The sequence below is a fragment of the Folsomia candida genome, unplaced genomic scaffold, assembly GCF_002217175.1.
Source record: "Folsomia candida strain VU population unplaced genomic scaffold, ASM221717v1 Fcan01_Sc002, whole genome shotgun sequence".
NCBI lineage: Eukaryota > Metazoa > Arthropoda > Collembola > Entomobryomorpha > Isotomidae > Folsomia > Folsomia candida.
In genome coordinates this window covers 16,831,465-16,854,670 of record NW_019091194.1, presented here as the reverse complement: position 1 = coordinate 16,854,670, position 23,206 = coordinate 16,831,465, and the positions used below count along the sequence as shown (strand labels likewise).

General features: G+C 41.6%; 1 protein-coding gene across 1 annotated transcript in view; it reads right to left on the bottom strand.

The window, feature by feature from the left end:
* Positions 1-293: 293 nt before the first annotated feature.
* The window catches only part of LOC110843539 (hemicentin-1), a 55,644-nt gene continuing 32,731 nt past the window's right edge, over positions 294-23,206 (bottom strand). The window contains exons 10-14 of the mRNA XM_022089504.2: positions 19,311-19,389; positions 19,149-19,216; positions 18,258-18,536; positions 15,865-16,043; positions 294-2,407 (exon numbers count right to left, since the gene is read on the bottom strand). Coding sequence (XP_021945196.2) covers positions 2,105-2,407; positions 15,865-16,043; positions 18,258-18,536; positions 19,149-19,216; positions 19,311-19,389 — 908 coding nt within the window. The 3' untranslated portion in view covers positions 294-2,104. The remainder of the gene's footprint in view (positions 2,408-15,864; positions 16,044-18,257; positions 18,537-19,148; positions 19,217-19,310; positions 19,390-23,206) is intronic.

The following is a 23,206-nucleotide window of genomic DNA, read 5'->3' as shown; positions in this document are numbered from 1 at the left end:
ATTAAACCCTTGGAGTAGTCGGGCGCTGGATGATGCATGGACCATAAGGGACGACGACGACTAAGCGAGCGTTCCAGCTGCCCCGTCGCGCTGTTTGTCTGTCGAAAAGGGAAACAACCCGAAACTCTCTGCCTTTCTCACTTCTTTTGGCCGTGTGGGAATATGATCATGCCGTTTACGTTTACGTAATGTCATGTAAAAGTTGGTTGCTTGTAGCAAACCAAGCAGTGCGTGGTGGGCGAGTGAGTGAGTGGACTTGAGATTCCAACATTTTGAGTCTTATGGGAGAGAAATAAAAATCCAACATGATATTTTGACTTTATTGTAGTCCTCAAAAGAACAAGGGAGGAAATACAGAGGAAGATCTCCCTCGCCTCCTTATTACTCTCTATGTAATATTAACCTAAGGAGTACAGCAATATATAGCGTATCGTATATATATGTACTTATATCTTCATACCAAGACGATAGCATCATAATAATAATAATAGAGTTATTGTAGATAGTCAACTTTATGTCACTTTGTAAGTCCCAACAAGTACATAAACATTACTTTACATTGCTTAGTATTCTTACGTCACTTTACACTTTGTTTACAAGGATTGAGGAACGGAAAACAACAAATTTCATGATTCTGGGCCCCGGATTTTCAAAAAAGGTTCCATAATATCTTGAATCACCGCGACCCCAAGTTCCTTTTTGCTTGTATAACCTCGTGTTCTTCGATTACACTTGTTTCAGGCGTAATAAAGTTATGACATGGCATGTAATAAACGAGGTAGGAGTTGGTGTAAAAGGTATTTGTTTGGATTTGACGACACCCGACAAGAGCAACAAAGACATGGCGTCGTTACATGCTACCTCATTTCAGCTGTGTCGTTGGGTTTATGTAGTGGACGAATATCCATCATAATCATTTTCTGCTGCTGTCCAGCTTTTGTAGTTGTGTGAAATGTGAGAAGGGGCATAAAAGTCTCGCCACTTTGATCTTTATACATACATGACACATTTCCACAGGTCTTAAATTTCATTGTGCACGTATTAGGTGTCATTCCGCGCATTGCTACATATTTCATATACGCAAGGTCCTGTATCAAATAAACATGAATTGTGTACAGTTTGACCATCATGCGGCAATACAATTCAAAATAACGGTGCGTGTAAATAAACAACTAATCCCACGACAAGAGGAGACTCCTTAAAAATGTATTCCCTGAATTTCCGCAGACCTGGGAATCCGTATCTATCTGCGAATAGCTGATACATAGAAATAGTACGGTTTTGGCCTGTAAAAGAGGTAGAAATGTTTCTATACAGATCACTCGACGTTTCGTGTGCCGGTGCGTGTTTACAACCTGTTCATTCATTCACAGAAACTTTGGAACCGCAAAATTAAATGTTTCCGAATGCACTTTATTTAGTTTCCGTAATGGGGAACACACCTTTAGTTTTCTTCCTTCTGTACTTTTACGGACAGGTGCAGCTTTCCTCACTCCTCAATCCTGGGAGTTTATGGCATGTTAGTTTCACAATTACTCTTATTCCGACTGTTTTTTTTTTCTTCCGTTTTATGCTCCACTCTCCTCGGAATTCTTGTGCTTTGTTGGCTATTGTAGTTGCGTAGAAAAAAGTTTTTTCCTCTCTTCCTTCTTCGTCATTATGTTGGAATCGCTATTAAAGTGAAGGGGATCCGGAAGACGGCAAAATTTTAACGTCTCATTTATTCCAACAAGTAAGTCGTAAATCTTGAGTAGAAGTACTAGTCCCCCGAACCCACGTCTTCGGAATGGTTTGGTCTTCCAGGCTACTCGTCGTCGTCGCATCCTGTGGACGCCGTTCTCCCAACTGTTCAACTGTCAAACCGTCGAAACGAATCCGGGGCAGAAAGATTTAGCACGAATTGAAACTTTGTGGATGACCATCCCAATTGACCAGGGCAAGGTCTCATTTTTATTGAGATGAGTTTTTTTTTGTGGAGGGAGAGCAAAGAGTGGATTTTGTGGAATTGCAAACGTTTTACATCCAGTCTTTGTTGCTATGATGGGGGCGAGAGTATTTATTTCCACGCAGATTGAGGAGTATTTAGAATTTGCGGATAAGCGGATTAGTACAAAACCCATGTGCCGCTGAGCATTAGCCAAGTGCTGAGTCCGCAAAGGAGGGCGGGAAAGGGGAAGAGGGAGGAGGAGATCACAGGCGGACCGTTGACCGGAGAATAAGCTCTGCTGGACTCGGTGTGGCTGGAGATGGATATGGAGTAGCTGGCCTGCGTTATGTTGAGGGAGATGGTGCCCTCATGGACGCCTTTAGAATTTTTGACCAGGAACATATACTCTCCAGCGTCCTCCGACGACACGTTCAGGATCGTCAGCACGGCCAAGTAACAGTCCCCAGTTTTATCATTTTTCTGCAAACACACAAGAACAAGGGATTAATAATTTATTATCATTATTATCCGCCACAAGGGGCTCATTTTTTGTTGGGGCGACCAACATAGGCTTTCACTCGCTTTCACCGGCTTTCTCTTCCTCTCCTGGGAGGGAGGATTGTGTTTGTAGCATTTCATGAAGTACTTATGACTACTTGTCGTTTCGACTGACCAAATACGACATGGGTAATAACTGCCGCTAAACAACACCATCTTATGCTTTTTTGGCTTCGCAATGTGAGAGAATATACATAACAACATGGACTGCTACGTGTGTATTTTCGTCCATGGGTCTCCAGCAAGAGTTGTTGCCTTTCTTGTTTGCCAAAAAGGAGAATTTTTTAGGGTCAGCATATCGTAGAGAATGAAAGCAACCGAAACTCAATAAACAATTCTCCCAAGTGAAAGCAAACACGATGAAAGGAAAAAAAAGTTTGACGGAATCGCCACTAAAAGAATGAACCACAGGTGTGCACTATTGGCAGGAGGAAGAATTGGGGAAAAAACGAAAAGGCCTGACTGCTAACCACCACGTATTTTTACACTATATGCTCTACTCGTTTGCTGTACTTTTGCTGAATTGGCAAAAGTTTTCTGAGAATACATTTCTGATTTTTGAAAGGTTCCAAAATAACCGCAACCAAATCAAAATAATTGAATACATAAATTGTTGGGTAATTTTATTTAAGCGCATTGAAAGATTTGACGTCTTTTTTACCAGACGTCTACCACCGCTGACGATGTCTCTTACGTACATGAACATATGTACAACAAGCGAACTTAATGTCTAAAAAAACCTCAGAGTTCAAACAACCCTGTTGTCCGTATTTACGCTGTAATGACTTTCTCCCTGAACCCGACTAATAATAGGTCGCCTTGGGAATAGGGAATGAACCTATTTGAATTTGATACTTTGGGAAGACGAACTCGCACCGCACCGCCACCGTTGGAATGCGAGAAGTTTGTGTGCCCCTCTGACTGCGTATTCTTGCGGGCTTTCTCCTCCTTTAATCCAGCCGACCACCTTCACAGCTCCTTCACCTCAGGAAGAAGAAGATGATAAGAAAAGTTTGCCTCCTCCCGAGGAAAGAAACACTCAATTATTTCCGAATCAAATGGGCGAATAATGCATCAAAGTAAAACAAAGGGTTGCTTATATTCGGTTCGTCTCTGCCTGCTTTGTTCCTGGTGCTTCTGTTGTTAGCTCACCTCGCTGCAGTGTGAGGTGAATGTGGCAATGACTCCTTTCTCTCCTCAGCTAAATCAACATCTGCTGACGGCTGTTTTGAGCTGTGCTGCGTCTTTGTCCTCACTTTCATTCATCTTGCTCCCGGCTGGCTTATGCCCGCCTTTGTTTGCAGCCCTATCGAATTCTTCCTAATGTTTGGTTTTGTGTTGGTTTGAGTTTGTCTACAATTTTTGTGTTGTTGTTGTGTGTGAGCCTTCTTTGCCCGTCTGTAGTCTCGTTTTCGGAGAAAGTTTTCCCATTCCATTGTTATCTAAGTTAATGGGTGGCAGTCTCATTAATCGCCATTGAGCCGTACTTGTAGTGCTCATTTACTCCACAAAAAGATACCATCACATGTAAAGTACTGCATACACGGGTACAACTGTTGTCATAAGTGCATTATAACCGTTGGACTATGCCAAAATATGTGTCTGTGTATGTACATATGGATGAAGTCTGTGCAGTTAATTTCATTGACAGGGCAGCAGACAGCGAAAGTGCAGTGCACAACGGGTTGCTTTGTTGTTGTCACACGAGTTGGAATGAAGAATATATAAATGAATAGAATTGCTGGCTGCCGTTATTGCCGAGTTCTGCCTGATGACCACATTTACTTTTATTGCGTGAAAGTATACGGCGAGACGGCAATTTAATCGGCGGAAAGAAATGACACAACCAAATGCTGACTGAGGCGACTTGGAATGTCTTAATTGATTTAGCAATCAGTTAATGAAAATGCTGTTGGTGTAGCCTTTAAATATCCGTGTAAGAATTTGTATGTATTTATAGAATAGCAATGTTAGTTTATTCTGTTTATTTATTTTTAAATAAAAGTTGTCCTGTTGTGTTATGTCCGACCCAACGTAATCAAAACTTTACAATAACTAGGTAACTACTCTCCCCAACATTTTCCACCAATTCCATCAGGAAATGTCTGGAGTAGTGAAAACTGACTGAATCTCAACTTCTTTGAGAGCCTCCACAAAGAAAGTTGTTGGTTGCACTTCAAAGTTCCCATTTTGCCCAATTAATTATGGACTTCTCTCCAACTCCCCAGGTTGAAGAAGCCACAGAATAACAACACAAATAACACGCAGAACAACCACTTCAAAGTTAATAATTTAGTGAGGATGTGGCAGCCTGTGTAGCAACCAACCCGAATTTCACTCCCTAGCAGTCACTTCACTGGAGGCAGAGGACGCACATAATATGCACGTTTCAAATGCCAGCAGACGCATAAAGTTTAAACTTTGTGTGCGTGGAGTGAAATTCGCACTTTCATTAAGACAAAAGAAATACAGCAAATTAGCTTTGAATGTTGAGAGAGGACGGTAAACGGAGTGAAAATTGGAGATGGAGTGAAGAAAGTTAGGTAAACAGAGACGGGATAATCAGAGCGGTTTCCTATTCGGCTGGGTCGCCAGAAACTTTTGGAACAATGCCACGCTATCCTCTCATCCTCATTCAATTAGATTAGATTAAATAACCCAAAAACCAGACTAGATTGCTGATTCTGATGGAGACAGTAAGACGAAGCGTGGGCTTTGCAGGGCTCAAACTTTCCCTCAACCCAACCGCTCCCAATCCATGAACCCATTTCCAATAATAATTCCAACTCTATTATTGCTTTCCTTTTAATTCCCGACCTGTCTGCTCCACTCCATTAAAAGAAGAGGAGCAGCAGAGCAGCAGCAAGTGGGCTGAAAGAGTATCTCTGGTCAAACAATGATGTGTTTGCATAAGCTAATGCGCCCAGTTTCCGGATTTCCCATAAGTTGCTCGTCTGTGTGCATAAGGAAGAGAAAGAAAAAAGTGCTCGCAACTTTTGAAAACTAAGCAACTTTGAACCAATTGAGAGGGAATTGAAATGCAAATTGAAAAGTCATTCGAGAGTTCTCTCCCAGAACATGGCTCGTTTAGCAGACGAACATCACTTGAGTCTGGGAATAATGAAAACCCAAAAATATAGTGTGGTGGTTCTTCGTGGCATTGTTTAGATTGGTCCTGAAATGTCATTAGCAGAGCTTAAATGAAAGAAATAAACTTTACTTCAGTTCAGAGTTTGAATAAAAATTCCTAAACTAACAGATCGACCAGTAAGTAAAGAAAGGAATGCTTTAAATATTTTCTAGAAGAAACTTTATAGAAAATTGAATTAAATTATTATTATTATTACCAACGCAAGGGAGTTTTTAGTCGAGTAAAAACTGGGACAGGAATAAAATATGTATTGAACAACTTCCTCTGACTTTGAATTGAATTGATCTATTGATTTTGTTGTTTTTTTACAAAAAATACACGGAATGGAAAGTCAGCACGAGCTGAAAGAAAGTCCAAACTTGGAACATGGTGTGCTAAATAATTCTACATAATTCTCCACGAATTCATTCCTTATTATTCTTCCCGTATGCATACATACATATGTATATATTTAGATGTGAAATCGCATGCATCGTTCATCATCAGTCACTTTGCTTTGCTGCCTGCGAGTGACTTTCTCCAAGTAAAATATTTCCCATGCAGACTCTCCACGCACGTAGACCTCCCAACACATCCGACACATGTGGGCACACATATTATTATTGAATTGATTTGATCAAATAAACATTCACAGTTGGAGGTCGAATCCTCGTAATCAAAATCGTATTTGCATTCAATATAATAATTCAATACACAGAAAGGAAATTGACGGGGAACTGAAGTTGATTGAATTAAATAAGATGAATGTTGTGTGCGCTGTTTACTTCTTTAACGTCCGAGGTCACATGTAGGCCACCCTGTTCTGCAGTAGACGGTTATTTCACAATTCTGAAGCGGAAGCGTAGTCCAATATTGTGGACTTATTTGGGACACTGCTTTTAGCCTGCTATAACAATTTGGAAGGGATGATCATCATCGGTTCTCTCTCGCAGGGAAATTCCATTCCGGAAGATATGCACAGGATTGTAGAATCGAGATGGTGAGACTGGAGCATTATTGCTGAGCCATTACCATACCACAACTGCCAGGGGTGACAATTACGAAGCAGGAACTCCACCCTGTAGTTGCTGACTCAGAAAATGTGTGAAATGGATGAGAGCAGCAGCAGCAAAGTCTGTCTCTCAATCAACCATTTCAAAAGTCAACACCTTGTCACGGGTGCCAGGCTCACATGCGGCTTATTCCTCCCATTCATGAAGAGAGAATATTTGAAATTCCAAATTTAGCCGACCGTTGCACAAGTTGAGAACGTAAGTATTATCATGGAGTTATTCTAATGAATGTGGTGACAATCATTATTTTAAGGGGAATATACCACGTTTATGGCGGTATGATAATACGAAAAACCAACAAATGCTCATCTGTGATGATGATGAGTAGATCTCGTGACGAGTGAACTCGTTCCCCTGCATGTGCTGCTGACAATGAGTTGGCGTTTGGAGATTAAACAGGAACTTGACACCTCTGGTGACAGCAAAGTTGGGTCAAACCAACTCGGGCTTCTCGGTTTGACATCCAACAGGAAAACCCACACTGCGTCGAATTGAGATAATGCAACACAATACTGGAGAGATAATTGCAAGCGTATTTCAAACCCTGTCATGCCACATGATTCCACGTATTCATTAGTCATTAGCGGTTGGCTAAAGCTGGTGAAGTGGAAATCCAGCTTTGCTTGTCAACCATTGTCAAGAGAGACCATCGATCCCACCAGTGAAATGCGATGCCACGTTAATTGCGAGACTCAAAAACTCCGAAACGCCCATCGCTTGTTGGAACCATCAAAATAAACATCATTAGAGAGGAATTATAAGATAACAAGAAAAACTCTGGCATGAAATGGGCGAGGGATTGAGGAATATATACTAAAAACGATATTTTTGTTGGAATTACGGTTTACATTACTCTGTAAATATAGATAAATCCTTCCGAACCAATCCCGTAATTGCTCTGGCGTAACACAGTAATCAATTTGTCAATGCTAATTGGTTGGGAAGCATGGATGAAAATAATAAAAAATAAAAATTTGTCGCTGCTCTCAATTCGAATAAAGAAATCTAGAACCAAATGCTGTGAAACGATTTATACCTTTTTCGCTTTCCGTAAATCAAATTGAAATGAATTTTGTGGTGTAAGGATGCCGACAGATTTGTGTTTATTAAGTCTACTTTTAGCAACTTTTTGAAAGTAAAAACTGGTCGCACGCAAGCATAAAAATGGGGATCGAAAATGTATTTATTTTGTACTCGGGAACACTAAAGTTTAAACCTTTCGTGACATACGGTACAGCTGTAAATGATGAAATGTTTGGGAAGGTAACAAATTGGAAGCAACTGAAACCAAAAAGCTCAGAATTTATGGAGCAAAGGCTTAACATTTAATGTATTTTCTTTCACCGACTGCGCCCTGAAGTGATTTTTAGATTTTTATTCTAACCCTCGAAAATATCGACACAAATGTTAAAGCCATAAAAATGCCTCTCCTCCTTCAACATCATGTCCTTTTCAGCAAGGATATTTCAAGACGTATTTCAGCATATTATTCAATTTTAGACTACAAATATGTTCCAAATTAAAAAGATTTGCATTCGTGGAGCACGGTCCGCTTTCTTACTTGTTTACTCCATTACAGCAATAAGAATCAAGATGCTCGGGATTTCTACAAGGGGAGAAAGTCAAAATTGTGGTCTGAACCATGCTCTGAGTTAAAGTGAGTGCTAGAAATTTGATATTCCAGTCAGACGTAAATTTGCAAAGTCTGCTTGAAACTCGAGTCAGTCACTCCTCCGACTTGTTTGAAAAACTCGTTAAGCAAACGAAATTAGGAAGTTCTTTTAACGAAGTTTATTATACAACACGTGCAGCTCTGATAAATGAATTAATCTAACACTACTTATCAAGATCCTTCCTGAACAACGGATCCTTATTTTTCTTTCCACCCACTGATTTGCCAAGTCTCATCGGCAAGTGGGTGGCTAAAATCGTGTGCTGAATTTTGTGCAAGAATAGGTATGTCGTACATTTTATTTTTTCTAAGTTCCCAAAATTTTTGAGAATGATATTGGTTGTATGTTTACTGGGTTGAGTTTTTTCGAAGATGAGTGATCAGATTGAGACGGATAAGGTGAGTAACACATCTTGGTATGGTGTGAGATTTTGAGGGTACTAAAACATGGCTTGTGGATTTATGTAGGTTGTTGATTGTGCATATTACTTATTTACTTTGAGCTGCTATTGCAAATCATGAATTGCCAAAAACTGTAAAATGATGCAATGAAGCATGAATCATGCTGCTGACCTAACACATTTAGCCTCATGATTTTACACAGGAAGGCAGAGCGAGTTAAGCTCATTTACACTTAAAGCACAGTAATGTTTCCCAAACTAGCGATTTCTGCATCAGTAAAAGTTTAAACTTGGAATAAAAATTTACATTTACATTGTGTAAGCACACACTTTGACTCCTGAGAGGATTATATTTTGGAAATGAGCTTCTTTTGCTGCCCTAGCAAATCCCCAAAATGTAAAGTCGGTTCAGCCAGGGAGCAGCCAACAAGCCATCCGACAAAGCTGTTTTCCAGGCCGGTTTTATTTTCATAAGTTGTAAGTGGTGGCGATGGTGAGTGTGCACATAAAAAGATTTCAGTATTATTATGGAGGATTTACTCTGCTTTTCCGCCCTGCATTAACCTCCGCAGCAGGAGCAGGAGTGTGTAGCATTTCTTTGAAATTTGCAAATCTCAACCTTGAGAAGGATACATAAAGTGGTTCAATATAAGTCTGCATACGTATGCACAAACACATATCCGTGACACAGGTGTGGGTGATGTAAATGTAAAGACAGCAAATGTCACCCTGGGACTAACCCAAGGTGCGCTATGTAGGTCAACCCCTGGTTTCGACCAATTTGGAAAATTTATCTTTTACTCTTAGAGCTATTCTTCCTTTGGATAAAATTAAAATGACCCATATTTTGCTGGCTGACAAGTTTATACACTTTCTGCTTTCACCAACAACATTGAGTTTCACTTTTAATGTTCGTAATCGTGTAATTGCATAACCAGTCTTTTCAGCAAAGTCTTCGAAAAATGAGAAGGCGAAGGAGAGAGCAAAAAACTTTAGGTCAACTGGGACAAACTATTTTGCTCCCAAGTTAGTAGACAACACAGAGTGTAATGGGAAAGTAAAAATGAGGTTGTAAAATTAATCGACGAAGTTGAATTTTTACGGGAACATTGGGACCATATTAAATGACCCTTTGCAAACAAGGGATGGATTTAATTAGCGTGGAAACCAGTGCCTACGGAGAATTTGTACCGTTTAATTGCATCGTTCACTTCAGCTGCAAATCATTATCGTTTCCGCATTTCTGTGCTTCAGATAACAACGACGAAGCAATTGTTATGAGAAAATGTGAGTATTAAATTTTTTTGGTGTTCTTAAATTTGCATCGAAAAAACTAGCATGGTTGGAATTGAATGGAGTGGTATTGTTGTTGAATTAGTAATCTTAAGGCGCCAACTCACGAAACGCAATAAGCAAGGCGCACATGTTCCGGACAGAGATGCACATTAGTCATAAATTCACAATTCAGGATTTCATCACCACTGCGCCCCAGAAGAATCTACGTGGACACGTACAATAATGTTTTAGCCTTGGAATTGAGAGGCATGGGCTGCAGGCAGTGAGTTCTATATAGTTGTAAATCCACTCATAATAAATTTACATGATCTCTGAATAAAGGTTCCGCATTTGAATTTAAAGGCAAGTCAGAAACCTTGAACTGCTGGACGGGCGAGAGAGTGAGTGAGGGTCGAGAAATCAGAAGATTGGCGTCGTCTTTCTACCGTTTCGAACGATGGATCTTGGTGCTCTGAAGGTTAGGTGGCCCATTCCCACCAAATCGAGTAAACGTTATGAGCGCATTTTACAGACACGGATGGATATCTTCTTATTCTGACCACGAGTGCGGGCGGAGAAATTACACGTAAAAATTCTGCTTGCAACATGCAACACAATGCAATAAAAGTCTGCTGGCTGGATGCAAGGTTGGGGCGAGTGTAAAAATTCATCCGACAGTTGGAAAACACTATTTTATCGCAACGAATGCATTGATACGTATGTAGCCGTGTGCATCCTTTTCTATTGTTGCAACTTGCAACAAGGTCTCCTCGGGATTGCAGGAAGGGATTCACTATTTATGCACGGTGAAACGACTCGCAGACTGGATGAGACGGAGAATAAAGACAATTTCTTGAAGAAATCGAGGCAAACTGAAAATAAAGACGAGTGAGGGGAAGATGGATGATAATAATAGTGAAAGGCTGTGGGGAGAGTAGGAAAGTTTGGGGGAGAAAAAAAAAGGATTTCACTCCTCAATCTCAAAGAATGTGCTCAGAATCTCGTTAAAGGGGTCGTTCTCTTTATTTTTATTCAACACAAGAGCAATAATCTGCTTTTTCCTCGATGCCGGGTAACAGCAACAGCCGAGATCAGGTCAAACTCTGAGAATGTGTACAAAGTGCAAGTGAAAGCAGGAGAGCGGATGTACATACATCAATATATTATTGCAAATGCAGTATTCAATAAAGTATGCATTTGTGAAAAACTTGTGAGATACAAAGTTGACGGAATTCTGGGATGAGACTATGTGTAAAATGGGTACAGGCGACATTTGTAAAACAGCAGTGATGAATTCCTGCATGGTGATAGACGTACATGTTTACGTACATGTACATGTATACAAATTTATCTCCATTTTGTAGACCATTACTTCCGAGAATATAAACCTAATCCTGGTATTTGAGCAGCTTTATGGTATGCACAAGATCGCTGTTAAATGGTTTCGGATTGGAATGCCAAAGGTATCTGTTCCGAGGCTACAGAGGAACACAAAATTAATCTGCATATGAGGTCAGCGCATGTTTGCGAATTTAAATTGAAAGTTTACATGCTGCCTCCTCCCCAGCGTCTGACGAGGAAATGTAGATCAAGTTTCTCCTAATCTGCTGCCACTTGAATTCTACAGTGATTTCAAACAACAGCGCAAATACATAAAAATGAAATAAACTAAAGGCTTTATCCGGAATCCTGGAAACGACGTGGCCTACGTACCATATATAAATGCATGCTTATAAGTTTATGTACATTTAGCTACCTTACATAATGCATGTATGCACATACAATGCAGAAATACGTGCTGATGAAGATGACACTTGAGTGCCACCAAGTAGAGCCAGAACCCACTCAGGGTACAGACTACCACTTGACGGAGGCCATCCAAATCCAATGCAGTGAAGTAAATGGGAAGGCACCGGAGTGGAAAAACACCAGAGCCTTTCAACCTTTCAAGTGCTTGTTTCCACAAAACCGCAAAAGGTCTCTTTATGTCTTCATCATTCGCAACCCGCTCATCCTGCCTGCCCGCTTCCCTCCAGTCCTCTCTCCACACTCACGGATAGTCCAATGACCAAATTCAGTTTGTCTGGCTTCGGTGCTACGTATGCATGGGGACAGCAGTCAGCAAAGTAATCGGGATCCCCCACCACACACACACGCACAGAACCATATCATGCCCTGAATCCATCCCATGAACAGTTTATGACCAACGCTGGAGCTGTAAACTTGAATGATGAAGAGATTCGTTTTCTAGAATCTAGATTGAAGACACGCTGTTGTGGAGAAAGCCAGCATTTCCTGGAAAAGAGTTCCATCCTTGGTGCCATGGCCATGCAGTTGTTGTGTCCATCGGATGGCCGAATTTAGATTGGATTGGGCATTGTCCACCCACTCGACAGGATGTATCACTTGGTTGGATGAGCTGGCTACTTGATTCCTCGGTTCTCGCCCATTGCAGCAAACCCTTTTTGTGTGTGTGCAACTTTCAAGAGGCAAGAAAATCGATGACCAGAGCCGGAACCTTGTGAACTTTAATCTCGCAGTCCATGAATCAAAAAGTTGACGGTGACAGATTTTTCAGATACGGGGACGCTCTTTCCAAGCTGACTTTCCCCGCTTTTCTCTCGAAAACCTTATTTATTACAGCCATGCAGGAATATATCTAAAGCCAAGGCGAAAAATTATAAATAACGCCTCCGAATGATTTCAAATCCAGTGTTTGTTTGAAGCGTGCTGTGCAAAGCCATCAACACCAAGAGCATTTTTGGGACAATCTACTCTAATAATAATGGAACTCAAGAGTGGGTGTGAGAGTATTACCATGGGGCGATGGTGACAATGAGCGTATGTTGTATAGCCAGCAGCAGCAGTTAGTAAGTAAATCGAGACGAGATTAAATCACTCCGTCGTCGTCGTCCGAAAGAGTTGATACTCGAGTGGATATATTAGATTTCATGAAACATATGTACAGTACACATGTCGAATCGTTCGGCAGGTGGCGAGAATTGTTTGCGTTCAGAGATATGTTGCAGTTGTCGGTGCACAGGGAAAAAACCCTCCATTTCGAAATCAATAATACATGAACCACCCACTCCAAGAATACAATGCGTCCGTCCGTCCGTCAGTCCATCCTCCCAGTGGCGTTGTCGACTCTACATACATACATAATGCAAGTTGCACAATTTTGTGTAGAATTTTGTGTGTGTGGATTGGATGGGCATTCAAAGTGTGATGTCTACTAGTCAAAGAAAGAAGAAGCAGAACATTGATCAATTTGGCTTCTCGTGTCGCTGCGTGTAAGAAAAACGGGTCGACTTTGTACAGAATGCATGCTGTGTTTACAGATCCATTGCGAGCAGATTTACCATTCCGGTGTTTTCTTTGTGAATCCACTACAGCGAGTGAGAAGAGGAACAGAAGCCAAGAATGAGAAGTAGAAAGAGCGCTTTCTGAGCCCTCTCTTCCGTATCATTGCGTGGTGTGGTGTCAGTAATAAATCACGGAATTGCATCCCACCAAAAGAATACCAGAATCTGATAGAAGCAAGTTATGAAATAGTATTAATATAAATAATCCGTGTGTGTGTTGCGATAAAAACTGAGATGGGGAAAAAAGTAACGCTGTTGTAGTTGCCAAAAGCAATGGAGTTCTTTTAGAGAACTATGGTTTAGAGATTTCAAATTTCACGACTGTGTTTGTGTTGAATTGACGGTCGAGTTTTAATATTCAGACAACATAGACAAACTCGAGAGATGAAAAACGTGTGGAAACTGTTGGCTGATTAATTATCCATTTAACGTATATTTGACGGTTCAAATAAGTACTTTGCGATTTCTTAGCGAAATGTTAAAACTTTTGAGATAAGACAAGGACCATTCTCGTGGTGGTGAAGCACATAACCTTCGCAGGCATGCACACAATGGGATCTTTTTCGGGTCGTAGATTTGCTTAATTCTTTCGTAATCCATTACATCATATCTCGTGGATGGAGGAATGGATGGGACTGGGAGGACGACACGAGGAGAAAGAAAGCACTTTGGTGCCGGTATAATGTGGAGCCTATAAAGAAAATGGATGGGGTCGAAGACTCTGCGTTGAGGGGAAAGCTTTTGTGGAAATTGGCAAGGCGAATATATTGGTAATGATAACAATAACTTATAAATGGAGTTTTTGCTACAATACTTATCCTCATAGTTTGCCATTGGCAATCGCCATTTACAGGGAGAAGTATAGCGTAATAAGTTCCTCAAAGAATTCCTCCTCGACGAGTTTGCCCTTAAAAGTAGACGACTGTGAGAAGGACACCATTGTCATCGTCGTTGTCATAATCAGTGGCAACTAAACGGACAGAACAAGAGATAAAGATAAAGGCGGAGGAGGAGGATATAGAAATCCGAATTGGAAGAAGTTTGGCCATTTCATACGTTACGGCATCACCCAGGAAAGCAAACACTTATTCCCGTTATCCTCAAGTACCATGATTGGAGAGTCGTCCCATAGCTTACTTTCTTCTTGTTCGAGTTGGACAAATAGTGACGAGAGGAGGAAGATGAGTGTCGTAATATCATCGCCAACATTACAGCAGGGCCGTCATCATCATCATCAACATCTCATTAAGATTTCTTAATTTAGGATGATGCCCAAGGAGGAGATACAGAGTAAGTAACCCGTTCGCGGAGGAGTGTGATGAGCTCATTGGGCGGGCGGCGGCGGAGTTGAGCGGGATTATTAGGTAGGAGGAAATGAGGAGAAAGGAAGACACGAGACATTAGAGGAAAGCTAAGAGCCCATTCTGCTATGAAATAATCCGATTAGAAGACATAAAAAGGCTTTGGAGATGCACACACAATCACTTTCAAGTCTCCATTATTTATCATGCATTAATGTGGACGAGGAGGGAGGCGGGAGGAGAGGCCTGGGAATTGAGTGAGACCAAGAAGGAGAGTCTCCAAGACGGTGGATGGATGGATGCATCTTATTCGGCACGAGAAGAAAAAGACTCTCTGGCACTGGATTCATTCAAATTCGGGTCGGTGGTTCTCTGCCTGGCCAAGATTAGTGGGTGAGAGTACAATGGAATTTGGAGATGTGTGCGATCGCGGTGGAATTGTAGCATGTTAAGATCTCAAGAATGAACGAGTGTCTTAATGGAATGGAGATATTATGTAAAAGAGAAAGGTCGATTTAGCAGCCACTGAACTGCTCTTTCTTCTTCTGCTACACGAGACGAGCGAGACTCCTTCTTCTTCATCGTCTCTGTGGTAGTCCTCTGATGCTGATAAAGTTAACCGCCGCCTTACACCGCGACTAAGACTCGACCCACTACATCCACCACCACCACCCACCCACAGACTCAATTTAAGACCGAGATCTAAGAATTTGAATTGAATTTAGATTTTGGAATTTAAATGGATTTAAATGGAAACACACAAACCTAGATTTCTCTCCGAAATTCCGACATTATTTGCGAGTTTTATGTGCTCTTTTAAATTTAAGATGTCAAATGGGAAGAGGGAAACGGCGCTGTAAATTTTGATCAAACGAATTGGAAATGCTTTTAGTGAATTCCTTCTCCTCGCTCGAGAGACGTGACGGAGATAATAACGGAGAAAGTGTCGGAATGAAAATTGTCAATTCCTCTGTTTTATTATGTGAATGTCTTTAGCACAGCCAGCAACGTCAACCAACATAAATTCGCAAGGTTGTCAGCTGCCTTAATTTTCAGAAACATTGCAATGTTCCCACATATCCACTTTCCTCGTGTGGAGAAAGCGGGCGGGCGAGTGGCCGGAATTTGAGCTGGCGATGCTGGATAAAGGAAAGTGACTTACAGTGAGTTGTTGAGCGACATATTTGTTCCGGTGTCGTGCTCCAGGCTTGAGGGCCGTGTTACCGAAAATCCAGAACGATCTGGTTGGCATGGGGTTTGCGCACATCTCGACGGAGAGGGACAGAGGTTGGCCTGTAAACCCCATTATTGTTCTGTTCGTCGGGTAGACTGTTGGACGTCCTGCAACGAAAAGCAATCATCGCTCAACATACGAGCCTCCCTTGTTAGTTAGACTCGGAGGACTACAATTCCCCACTTTTTTCATGGACTGCAGAGAAAGAGAGACACAGAGAGAGAGTTATTACCACATGTTCTTCCAAATAGTAAAGTCGTTTCATTCTCGGGTTCATTATATGTTCCTACGCATCGAAATGAATAGTTTATTGACGTTTTTTCTGCATTTTGGCGCAAATCCGGTGTCAGTAGGATAACATGGCCTTTTTTAAAATTACGAGATTTTATGCCATTTCATAGAATATCCTCAGCTAATCAAACTATAGTATAGTTACTATGCTCGTATCATGCCCAAGCAATAGTCGACTATGGTACATGAAAACACTGCTTTCTCCCGACATGGTGAAAGCGATTCTTCCTCTTGACCACAAATTACTTGCTGTTGAAGGACTGGGAATAATAAGACGACGACTCATTTACCGTGAGCCCTTCTCTCAGATCCCATATGTACACAAATACGGGCGGTTAGGCTGCTACATGCATGTACTAGCGCCTTTCATTCATTCTCAACCAATTTCTTTGCTCCGTGGTGTCTAACTTATTTCCTCCCGGCGGACCTATGAAGTCTGATTCAGCGGAGGATAGGTTTTCGATTCCCCAACACTTAACATTCTGCTGCACCCTTGACTTTGCAGATAGATTGAGGCACGCCGGCAAAGAAAATAGAGTCGAGTGATTGAGTAAGTGAGTGAAAGTGAGCTGACGGCTCCAGAAACCGTAGTGTGGCCAAGAAATTTAAAGATGGTTTTGTGTCCTCTTTATCTCACGTCACGTTGCCACCGTATTTATCCTACGGACACCATGTACAAACTCCACCACAAAGAAAACTCTGTAGTCGCTGGAATAAATCCAGAATCTTGAAAAGTTTACAAGAAAGTTGTAAATTTTTGTACGGAACTGATTGTTGGAGAGTATCGTGGGTGGGATAAGAAGGCGGATGCACCATAAGCGGGGTGTCGAGAAGAGTAATAAGAATTTTTATTCGCTTCCAGCCAAAACCAGCACATCGAGGTTTGAATGTTGTGAAAGCAGCGTCATAAAAATGGTTGCTCGCCGTTCTTTCTCCTCTCTGGTCGGGTTGTCTCCACGTTGAAAGCGCCGTATTTCGTACAAAGAAAGAAGGAGAGGCATTTGGAATGCAGAAAGCTGGACGGCTTTCATTGACGAGGAGGAGAAGGATGCGAGAGTGAGATGATTAGAAGAATCCGCATCCTTCATGCTTTGCTTCTCCTCCTCTTCTTGTGATCTCTCTGGCATGTGTGTCGCTCTGATTGACTTATGAAACTCCCCCATCCGACCGTCCATGTAGATACGTACGTATTTCAGGCCTCTGCTTCTGCATTGTGTGCCAGAAATAAAGATGGATAGAGACAAAGTGGAAGAAGTTCAAGGTCTCCAGCTCCGTGCTACCACATGACCAAAATAATAGATCTCTAGAGGGTTTAAACCTTCCTAGTTTGCTGGACATGGGGAGGACACTATTTAACGTTTGCACGGTATACATACACGCGTAGAATGTAAATACGTACGTACGTCTGTCCATTTATATGAACTGCACCCCAGACAGACGAGGCATTCAGTTTCCTTTCGTCAAGATCACTGACTCATAAATTCCACTCGGGTTGACTTTGACTTTTCCTCGTAGAACTGGTGGCATATCAAACGCCGTGGTGGTGTCAATTCAAGGGCGGAAAAAATCCGGAAGCGAGGAAAAAGGAGAAATCCATCTCGATCTTCTTTCTCTCTCCAACAAGTCGTCTGACGGTTCAGGGGATCAGGAGAAGAAAGAAGAGCTGAATATATCAAAGGCCTAATCTCTCTCTACACGAGTGATGACTGGGCTAAAACTTGACTAACCGACACCGCACCACCAGAAAACCTTCAAACAAGGGTGGATTTGGCTGGATATGCGCTCCTTGCAGATTATGCATCTCATTCTGCACTATTGAAGAATAGTATGTAGATATATTGACTGGGAGAAAAGTGCATACGAAAAATGTCTCAATCAGCACAATTCTTGATTCCTCTCAAAGGCTCTCTCTTTGTCTTTCTCCAGACACCCGTGAAAATTCTTCACTCTTATCTGCGGGTCTCTCGACCAGAAGCAGACATCACAAAGGCGCACTTTACTACTTCGCTATATTATTAATTTTTAGTTACCTGACACAACTACGGTGACATCGTGCGTCACTGCTCGTCGCTCCTCGAGGCCGACGCGATTCACCGCCGTGCATCGGTAGTTGCCAGCTTCTTGGTACAAAATTCTATCGAGAATGAGCTCCTGACCTGAGCCCACGGTCGTAAGCGATCCTCCGTAACCTATTCTGCTCCAACAGAGTGCCGGCGAGGGCGTTCCTTCGGCCCCGCAAACCATTTGAACTCGATCCCCCACCGTCGCCTCTATCCTCTTGGGTGGCTGATGAACTATTGTTGGCTCATCTGGTGGGTAAAAAAAGAAAGGAGAAACGTTCAGATTGGGAAATGTCAAGATGATTTTTTTCTCTGTAATTGATGAAAAGGAGGGTCCAAATATATTCACTACTATCCTGGCTAACTTGCTTCACGATGAGACGCATGAATGTCTCTCCGACTACTCAACTGCTAATCACTTTGGTTTGTCCGAGCTTTCTAGCAAAAACCTGGCTAAGTTTGTTAGTATTAATCACTGAGTCTCTCTTTGACGACTCTTGTGTAAGAAACAAAACTGCAATTAGGAGTCGCGTGTACTTTTCCCATCCTTAGTTGTCGGTGCCTGTCAAGAGAATTCTCAACTCCCAATTACCACTTTTCATCCTTGTCTATCTTCCTTCCCTGATTGTCTTAGCCTCCAAAGTTTCACACATTTTTCTACTAATATGTAAGACTTGCTATTAGTTCTCTACTCTAAGAAGTCGAGAATGAAATTAGTGCGAATTAGCTTCATAATTATGGTGTTAGCTGGAAACTAATGTGAGACATGGTTTTTGCTGGATAGTTTTCGCACTAATAATCGTAGCTAAATTTTGGTGCATTGCAATTAATGTTTTGCATACGAGATATCCATTAACTTACATCGCACAGTTACATAAATTCCAACTGATGAGAATTTTCCCAGTGGATGGTGGCTTTCACATTGATACCTAAACATACATATAATCATAAGAATGTAAGAAGCATATTCATATTTTGAAGCAGAACACAGAATAGTTTGTAAGACGACGACGTAGGACTTACCACCCGGTGTGATTTCTATGCACGGACGTGAAATTCAGAAAGCCGTCATCTGTCTGCGGAACTGGGGGCTCTCTCTTATCTGGAACGCAGAGAAAAAGAAAGTAAACGTCATTTTCGAAATCCAACACGGTGAATCGAATGCATTTATTGCATATTGTGTGGTAACAGACTGTGTGGCATGAGCCCTTGGGAATTATTCCACCCCAAGCTAAAGCCTCCACCAAGAATATTACGTTACATTGCGAGATGAAAAACATAAACCACCAGCAAAGTCCAATCTTCCCAATTGTACCCGAGAAATAGAAACGTTGAGGACTTTTGCGTTTAAAATATGTTGATACCAGGATTGTGACCAACCAATTCATGTAAATTATAAAATATGGCGATTTTTTTACATCCTCAATATGGTTAAAAACTAGAAGAAACCACCAGAAGAAGAAAACGTTTCTTACACATTTTTACATTTGTATCTATTATTATGATTGCAAGAGCTTTCTCCCCTCCATCCCATCCGCCGCCCTAGACCATCCTCAAGCACATACATAATAATACTGCTCGAGTGTGGTCGTCTTATTCTCTACGCACATTTCTTTTCCATAATTTCTTGGAAGGGTGCGACGACGACCTCGTCCTCCAAGTTTTGTGGTTGAACTGCTGTCTCCTCTCCTCACCAACATTTTCCACGCCTCGAATGATGATGGATGTCATTACTCACTTTTCTCACTTTATTGAACTTGTCAACTCATTCTGCCCGCCTGTATTTTTATTCGGTCATTCTCCCCACAAACAGCCCAACGTGTCAAGAGTGTTTGTGAGCTAAACGACGATTTTATCTATTTCGTGCTGTATTTATAACTTTATGCCTTCCGTCTCCTCGCCCTCCACGCACCCCTTCTTCTTCGTTCCGTTTTATTATTTGATACAAAATACGCAATAAGAAATTCACAATGGAGAAGAATGGCATGACAAATCCGCGCCATAAAAATAAGACGCAATATGCGCCACCACTTTCTAAATAAATATACGACGTGCTATGTTTGGTATTTCGAATTTTCAACTTCAGAAGAGAGAAAAGAAGTGGAACAAGCTTATGCTGTCGTGTCAGTCATCATGTCCCCCTTTTTCCCCTGCTTCTCATTTTTAACTCGGTCGGAGTGAGACTCAAAGAGCCACTTGAGAAGAAGAAGAAGAAGAAGGAGAGAAAGGAAAGTTATTATCATTTATTTGGTCGACTGGAATAAAAACAAATAAAAAGTTGGGTTAGATTAATGTTAATGTTGTCTCTTTGAGATTTTAGATTGGATGGGACTGGAAGGGGAGAAGGGAGAGAAAGCCAATGTATTTATTTCCACGGTCGAAGGATGGGCGGTTGGTGGGGAAAGCAAAGGAGCCGAGCGACCGCCCAGGGTACGCGCGGCCTGCTGCTGAGACCACGACGACTGGATCGACTTGACTTGAATGATGTTGACTTTCCTAAATTTTCGTTTGTCGTTCAGGGGAATCTCTTTTGACAAAGGACAGAGTTATTTCTCTCGAAATTACTTTGTTTAGCAAGTTTTCTGCTTTGTGTTAGTGAGACAACAAAGTTTTTCTCACCACAACCCGTGCCCATACACGCACTTGCAAGTCCAAATACAGTTGGTGCTTACTCTCGCCTCGGCTTTGGTCGAGTCCACGCTTGCTTATTCCTAATGAAACACTTTCTTTCTGGGATGATACATAATGTGGAATAAAAGTATATGCGCCACGGGGTGCCGTGATGACGACGATGTACAGCGTATCGCTAAAATGCGTAATGCATCCCCCGATGTATAAATATAAGAAATAAGTTCATTGAAGCAGCTCAGAACTCCTTATCGAGTGTCTGAGCAAATACAAATTTCTTTTCCTCTCGCCATTGAGGTTGAGCTTGGGGTTCTGCTCAACTTTCGCTTTAAATGGGGGAAGAAAACTCAAGCTCTTTAAATTATTTCATTTTCATGCGCATATCTAAACGAGACTAACCAACCGTGAAGCTAACAATCTCCGTCATATTACTTCATAAAATATACGTTGTAGAAAAGAGGTGAAAGCCGACTTTCTTCCTAAGACATCCCCACTTGGACCATTTCGAGCTACATAAGTGCAGGGTAAATTGCATTAGCAAGAAACGGAGTGCATTGGATAAGACGGTTGATTATACGAAGCCTTGAAAACTACGGAAGATGAGAGAAAGTCCATAACTCAAAGAGTAAATATTGGCTTAATGCATTGGTTAATGAAGAATTTAGAAGTGTGACTCTGTCGTTGGTGTCAAGTTCATAGATATTTCAGCTGGTCTAAGCCCTTGACAAGGTGTAAGAGGAGATGGAGAGGAAATGAAATGAAGGAGGGTAGTTCTTACAAAATGTAATATTATGAAGAAGTTGAAGGATGAGTGAGCAATACATTTGAATGAAATGAAACAAAGTGTGGAGAGACGGTTGGCTTGAAGGTATTTAGTGAGCGAGGAGGGGCAGCGTGCTTCTTAATATGGACCCCGCACTGCATCCTCCAGTTATTCGGATCGGATCCACTTTCCCTTTGAGTTTTGACTTGGAAGGGAAACCGTAATTATTAAATTAGGAGGGAAAAGACAATGAGAAGTTGGTGGATGCATACAAATGGCTCTTTTGTGCGTGATGGTTTCAGGGGAGAAACTGGACGAATGCAAATAAGTGGGTTGAGGTTGAGAACGTGCAATGCGCCTCTCTCTCTCCAACGTCCAAGGATCTTTAGCCAGCCCAAAGTACATGTCACGCAGTCCCAGGAATTTATTTCAATTGAGACTGTCTCGCAAAAACGCAAATTTATTATGCTCAGGGTTCTTCCTCAACACGCCAAAAGTTTAAAATTGTATTTGTATTGGAGCAGGAAGCAAGAAGTATGTGTGCACTGTGTGCATGTAGGTTTGGTCATATATTCGTCCCTGGAATAAGCTGACACCGACTGACACATCGACTATCTGTCTTGATATCAAGGACCAACTTTCTTATGCTTTCTCATTTCTACACCCAACCCAATTCAGTCGCTTTCTCCGGCACACTCTCATCTCACAAACTCCCACGACGACTGCATGTTTGCTCTTTTTCAAGTTTTAAATTCAACGCTGGATGTAAATAAATCAATAGCAGAGCACCAAACAAATCTTCACTTTATCATCCACTTGAAGCAGATTTGGGAACAAACTTCCCTACCTTTTGACATTCAATCCAAATCAACAGAGCAGCCATACGACGATGTACTCCTCGTTGCAGCAAAAGCACACAAATTCACGCATCCAAGAGGAACTTAAACAAACAAAATATTGATAGCACAGAGCAGCGAGAAGTGAACAAAATAAAGTACAAATAGTGCCATGTGCCAAAGATACAGTCCTGCCGTTTCAGCAGTTTTGTTACTTTGACAGGACGTGTGCCATCCGTGTGGCATCATTTCAACAGCGAGGAGGCAAAAGGAAAGCAATTCTCATCCCTTCCCAAGAGGTGCTTTTACCTTTCTTCCTTCACGGACAGAGCGGAGACGAGAAGAATACAATTTTCTCCCCTCGTCTGCTTTCCCTTGGAGTGGCTGGCTCCCATGCAACGTGTGGAAACACGGAGGTGCATGGGCAAAGGGAAAAGCCGTTTGTGTATGGAATAAAACTTAAGATTTACTCGTGTCGTGGTAGCGAGGAAAAATGATATCGAGTTTGAAGAGGAAAGGTTCGTGGAGGGAAAAACCAAAATTTTTTGCACTTGAAACTGTCTCTCTGACTCTAAGAAATAACTAATACCCGTGTTTTTGTTCAGTTGAGTGTACTTTTCTTGGTACTAATTCCAGGAGAGTGGGAAAGAACAGGAAAGCACGGAGTAAGTAAGTTAGAAAACAGGGTGACG